Here is a 5129-nt window from a genome sequence, read left to right as displayed (position 1 = left end):
GTCACGGGGCAGGGAAGGGTGTGATGAATTCTTCTGGTCCTATCCTAGAGGGGCCCCGTTGCCTGTTGACGCACAAGGACTTTGCCATCAAAGCAGTAGAATCGCTTATAAAGCCGACAGACATAGATCCTTGTGCACTGTTTGGGATGGAGGAGCTGGGGGCGTCAGCTTTGTTTGACCTCACACAGGTAAGCCATCTCCCTTAACTGGCTTTTCTCTTATCTCTTTCCTGTTTAATGATGACGGTTGTATCCTTTTCTAGGCCTTGGTTCGCGTAAAGGCACTTCAGGACCGGTGCATGGCTAAGGAAGGTGTCGTTAGTCGCGTTAGTAAACATAATGCTAATATGCTAAATCAGTAGGCTCAGTACAAGGAGGCCATGCGTCTATTGAATGTTGAGCTGAAAGAGGCGAAACAGAAGTTAGAGGAGGCGGATTGTCAGCAGGAGCAATTAGAACAAGAGCTGACAGCCTTTCGTAAGGAGGTGGAGATGGCTGGGGCTGACGCGGTCCAGGAGTTCAAGAAGTCAGAGTCCTATATCAATTCCTGCGGCGGATACTACGGCGTTGGGTTCGATGACTGCTTGCAGTAAGTTGCGTCGGCCTTTCCTGAGTTGGATCTATCCGGGATAACTATAGATGGGCTCCCACCAGCGATGCCTGCTAATGACACTGTCATTGTCGAAGGTGACGACTTGGCAGATTTTCCTCAAGGTGACAGTGTTGTTCTAGCCCAGCCCGCTGCGAACCCTCCCGTTACTACTTCAAATCCTTCTGTAGAGGTTCTAGATGCAGTTGACCCTCATGTTCAGAAAGAGTAAACAAGGCTCCAAGTGACGCTCCTCCTTCCTAGCCATAGTTTCATTTCTTGTAACAATTGTATTTTATTCCACTTGCAAACAATATTTTTAAGTGCCCCATTGGTTTTTGGGGCTTCTATTTGCACTTAGTTTATTTTCGCTTATGATACCCGTCGTCTTTAAACATGTATGTATGGCCATTTGCTTATGCGCTTCTTTTTCTTGCTTTGGCTACTTCCTAACCGTAGGTTGGGGTCGTCAGCCTAGTCATCTTTACACATACCCTCGGACTTGTGTATCTGTCAGCTTATTAATACTGTTAGCTTCGACTATTGCTTATAGTACATACAGCCGTTAGCTTAGTAAAGTCGTTAGCTATGACTTATTGGAAGCCATTTGCCCCTTGAGGTGAAGTCGTCCATTGGTTTCTTGTTTATCCTGTTTATCTTATTCTTTGGTTGAGACCGTCGCTCTTATGGGACTAATACAGACTTGACAAACTGTTTTTTTCAATCGTCATTTTGATGGGACCGTCATTTTTGAGGACCGTCGTCATTCTTTTGGGATATTCCTAGGGCCTATCAGCCTTTGATGATTTTGTCTATTTTATTGAATGTTGGGTTCTTTCACTTTAAGGACTTGTCTTCACTATAGATTTTCTATCTGTTGCTTTAAGGAGTTTTAACTGTATTCTGTTATCTAGGGACAAGGTCATCCTCCTTATGGACTTACCATGTTTTGATAATTTATTACTTTTTGAAATAAGGTCACTCATGTGGGGCTGTCGGCTTTAGGTTTCATCCATTTTTATGGATTTGGCCAACGCCTTTTATTAGACCGTCAGCGTTTTGGTTTGTCCCTCTTGTGGACTTGGCCAACGTCTTTTATTAGACCGTCAGCTCTTTGGTTCGTCCCTCTTGTGGACTTGGCAACGTCTTTTATTAGATCGTCAGCTTTTTAGTTTGTCCCTCTTGTGGACTTGGCCAACGTCTTTTATTAGACCGTCATCTTTTTGGTTCGTCCTTCTTGTGGACTTGGCTAAAGTCTTTTATTAGATCGTCAGCTTTTCGGTTCGCCCCTCTTGTGGACTTGGCCAACGTCTTTTATTAGACCGTCAGCTTTTTGGTTCGCCCCTTTTGCGGACTTGGCCAACGTCTTTTATTAGATCGTCAGATTTTTGGTTTGCCCCTCTTGTGGACTTGGCAAACGTCTTTTATTAGACCGTCAACTTTTCGGTTCGTCCCTCTTTAATATATTTTTAGAATTTGTACTTGTAGGTAGAAATTTCAGTTGTTTTGAATAAACTCTTCTTATTGCCATGCATTTATATAAAATGTAGTCCAAAAATAAAACCTGCCCTTTGGGCTTATTGTAGTAAAAACTTAAAAGTAAATAATAAATCTAAGGATTAAATTATGAATAAAGGGGGGGGGGTGTTGTTCTTTCACGTCGTCATCTCTACTGGTAATATTTTCACAAGTATTCAGCATTCCATGGATGTGGTAACTTCCATCCGTCTAGCGTCTCCAGATGGTAGGTGCCCTTCCTTTGCCACGCCGTGACTCGGTAAGGTCCTTCCCAGTTTGGGCCAAGTTTTCCCTTAACTAGGTCTCTTGCTGCACCCATGACTTTCCTTAGAACGAGGTCTCCAACCTGGAAGTCTCTGTGTCTGACTCAGGAGTTGTAGTGCTTGGCCATTCGGTCCTGGTTCTGTACGAGCCTTTGTTCGGCCGCTGTCCTGACTTCGTCCATTAGATCGAGCTGTAGACGTATGGCCTCGTCATTTTTCCTTTCGTCATGGTTGTGCACCCTGTAGCTTGTGAGGCCGACTTCGGCTAGGATGACTGCTTCGCTCTCGTATGTTAGTCAGAATGGTGTTTCTCCTGTTGGTGTCCTTGCCGTAGTCCTATAGGCCGAAAGTATACTCGGCAACTCTTCTGCCCATATACCCTTTGCCCCATCGAGCCGAATCTTGATAATCTTCAGCAAGGATCGGTTCGTGACTTCAACCTGTCCGTTGGCTTGAGGGTGGGCAAGGGAGGAGTAGTGGTTCCATATCCCCAATTGCGAGCAGAAATCCCAGAAGGAGTCGTTGTCAAATTGCTTCCCGTTGTCCGAGACTAAGACTCTAGGAATGCCAAATCTGCATATAATACATCGCCAGACGAAACTCCATACATTCTTTTCCAAAATGGTGGCTAAGGCTTCTGCTTCTACCCACTTCGTAAAGTAATCGATGCCCACGACTAGAAACTTCAATTGTCGTATTGCCGTAAGAAACGGCCCCATGATGTCCAGTCCCCATTGAGCAAACGACCATGGCGTCGTCATCGGGGTAAGTTCTTCAGGTGGTTGTCTGATGATATTATTGAACTTTTGACACTTGTCTCATTTCTTTACCTAAGCCTCGGCATCCTTCTGCATGGTTGGCCAAAAGTATCATGTTCGTACTTGCTTGTGCACTAATGACCTCGACCCTGAGTGGTTTCCGCAGATTCTCTCGTGCACCTCTCTCATGATGTAGTCTGCTTCTTCAGGGCCTAAGTATCTTAGGTGGGGTCGAGAGAAACCTCTTTTGTACAAGACGTCTCTTATCAGAATGAACCTCGTTGCTTGGACCTTCAGTTTTCTTGCAGCTTCCTTTCCGTCTGGCAATACGCCGTTCTTTAAGTAAGGGACTAATGGCGCGGTCCAATCGCTTTTGGAATCAAGCTCCTATACATCGACAGAATTTATAAGTAGAAAGAGTTGAACGAAGGAGAGTACATTACCAAGGGTGGCCATATGTTCGGCTGAAGCAGCTTTGGCTAGGTGGTCAGCTTGCTCGTTTTCTCCTCGGGGGATCTGTATGACTTCGGCCTTCAGCTCGTTTACCCTCCTTCTTGCTTGGTCCAGATACTTCTTCATTCTTTCGCCTTTACACTCGTAGTCCCCATTTATCTGGTTGGTCATAACCTGAGAGTCGCAGTAAATGATCACGTTCTTGGCTCTTGCAGCTTTGGCGAGGTCAAGCCCTGCTACCAAAGTTTCATATTCTACCTCATTGTTGGTGGTAGGGAACTCAAGACGAACCATACACTCAACCGTGTCTCCTTCGGGTGACTATAGTATGACGCTGGCTCTCCTAGCCTGCCTGTTGGAGGATCAATCCACATGTATGCTCCACTGGGGAGATTCTTTCGCCCCCTTGTCCTCGCCATTTGTAAACTCAGCTATGAAATCTGCCACGACCTGTCCTTTAACGGCGGTTCGCGGGCGGTACTGGATGTCAAACTTCTTTAACTCTATAGCCCATAGTGCCAATCGTCCAGCAGCTTCAGGATTACTCATCGCCCGTCGTAAAAGCTTGTCAGTTAGGACGATCATCGTGTGGGCTTAAAAGTACGACTTGAGTTTGCGTGCTGCCATAACTAGCGCAAATGCGAGCTTTTCCATGGGTGGATATCTTTCTTCGGCTCTACGTAGTGCCCGGCTGGTGTAATAGACGGGTTTTTGCACTCTTTCTTCTTCTCTAATCAAGGTAGCGTTGACGGTGGTTGGGGAGATAACAAGATAGAGAAAAAGTTCTTCACTTGGCTGCAAGGGACTCAGCAGCGGTGGGGAAGAGAGATAAATCTTCAATTCTTCGAACGCTTGTTGGCATTCGGTGGTCCACTTGAAAGATCTCTTCAGTGTAGGAAAGAAGGGTAGGCACTTGTTCGTTGCCCTTGATACAAACCTATTTAGTGCTGCTATCTTGCCATTGAGGCTTTGTACTTCCTTCACATTTTTTGGTGGTGCCATCTCCACTATGGCCAGAATTTTGTCCGGGTTGGCTTCGATGCCCCTTTGTGACACCATGAATCCTAGGAATTTTCCTGCCGTCACCCCGAAGGTGCACTTTCCCGGATTAAGTTTCATGTTGTAAGATCGAAGAGTGTCGAATGTCTCTTCGAGGTCCTTCAGGTGATCTTCCTCCCTTCGGCTTTTCACCAGCATGTCATCAACATAGACTTGGACATTCCTCCCAATCTACTGTGCGAACATCTTGTTCATGAGCCTTTGATACGTCGCGCTCGCATTTTTTAGACCAAACGGCATTACTTTGTAATAGAAGAGGCCTTGGCTGGTTACGAACGAAGTTTTCTCTTGATCGGCTTCGTGCATCTGGATTTGATTGTAACCAAAGAAAGCGTCCATAAAACTTAACAGCTGGTGTTGAGCTGTAGAGTCTACCAGAGTGTCGACCCCCAGGAGGGGATAGCTGTCTTTTGGGCACGCTTTATTTAGGTTGGTGAAGTCTATGCACATCCTTCACTTCCCGCTAGTCTTCCTGACCATCACTATGTTC

General features: G+C 45.8%; 1 protein-coding gene across 1 annotated transcript; it reads right to left on the bottom strand.

Annotated features, from left to right (window-relative positions):
- Positions 1-2665: 2665 nt before the first annotated feature.
- On the bottom strand, positions 2666-3874 carry LOC112000902 (uncharacterized). The gene is made up of 3 exons (XM_024033074.1): positions 3566-3874; positions 3405-3514; positions 2666-2942 (listed from the first exon to the last, which is right to left on the bottom strand). The coding sequence occupies exons 1-3, from the start codon at positions 3872-3874 to the stop codon at positions 2666-2668; spliced, it is 696 nt and encodes a 231-aa protein (XP_023888842.1).
- Positions 3875-5129: the final 1255 nt, after the last annotated feature.

This window comes from Quercus suber, unplaced genomic scaffold (genome assembly GCF_002906115.3).
Source record: "Quercus suber isolate HL8 unplaced genomic scaffold, Cork oak 2.0 scaffold_31, whole genome shotgun sequence".
NCBI classification, from domain to species: Eukaryota; Viridiplantae; Streptophyta; class Magnoliopsida; order Fagales; family Fagaceae; genus Quercus; species Quercus suber.
Note: the sequence above shows the minus strand (reverse complement) of the source record. Positions and strands in the feature narration are given on the sequence as shown.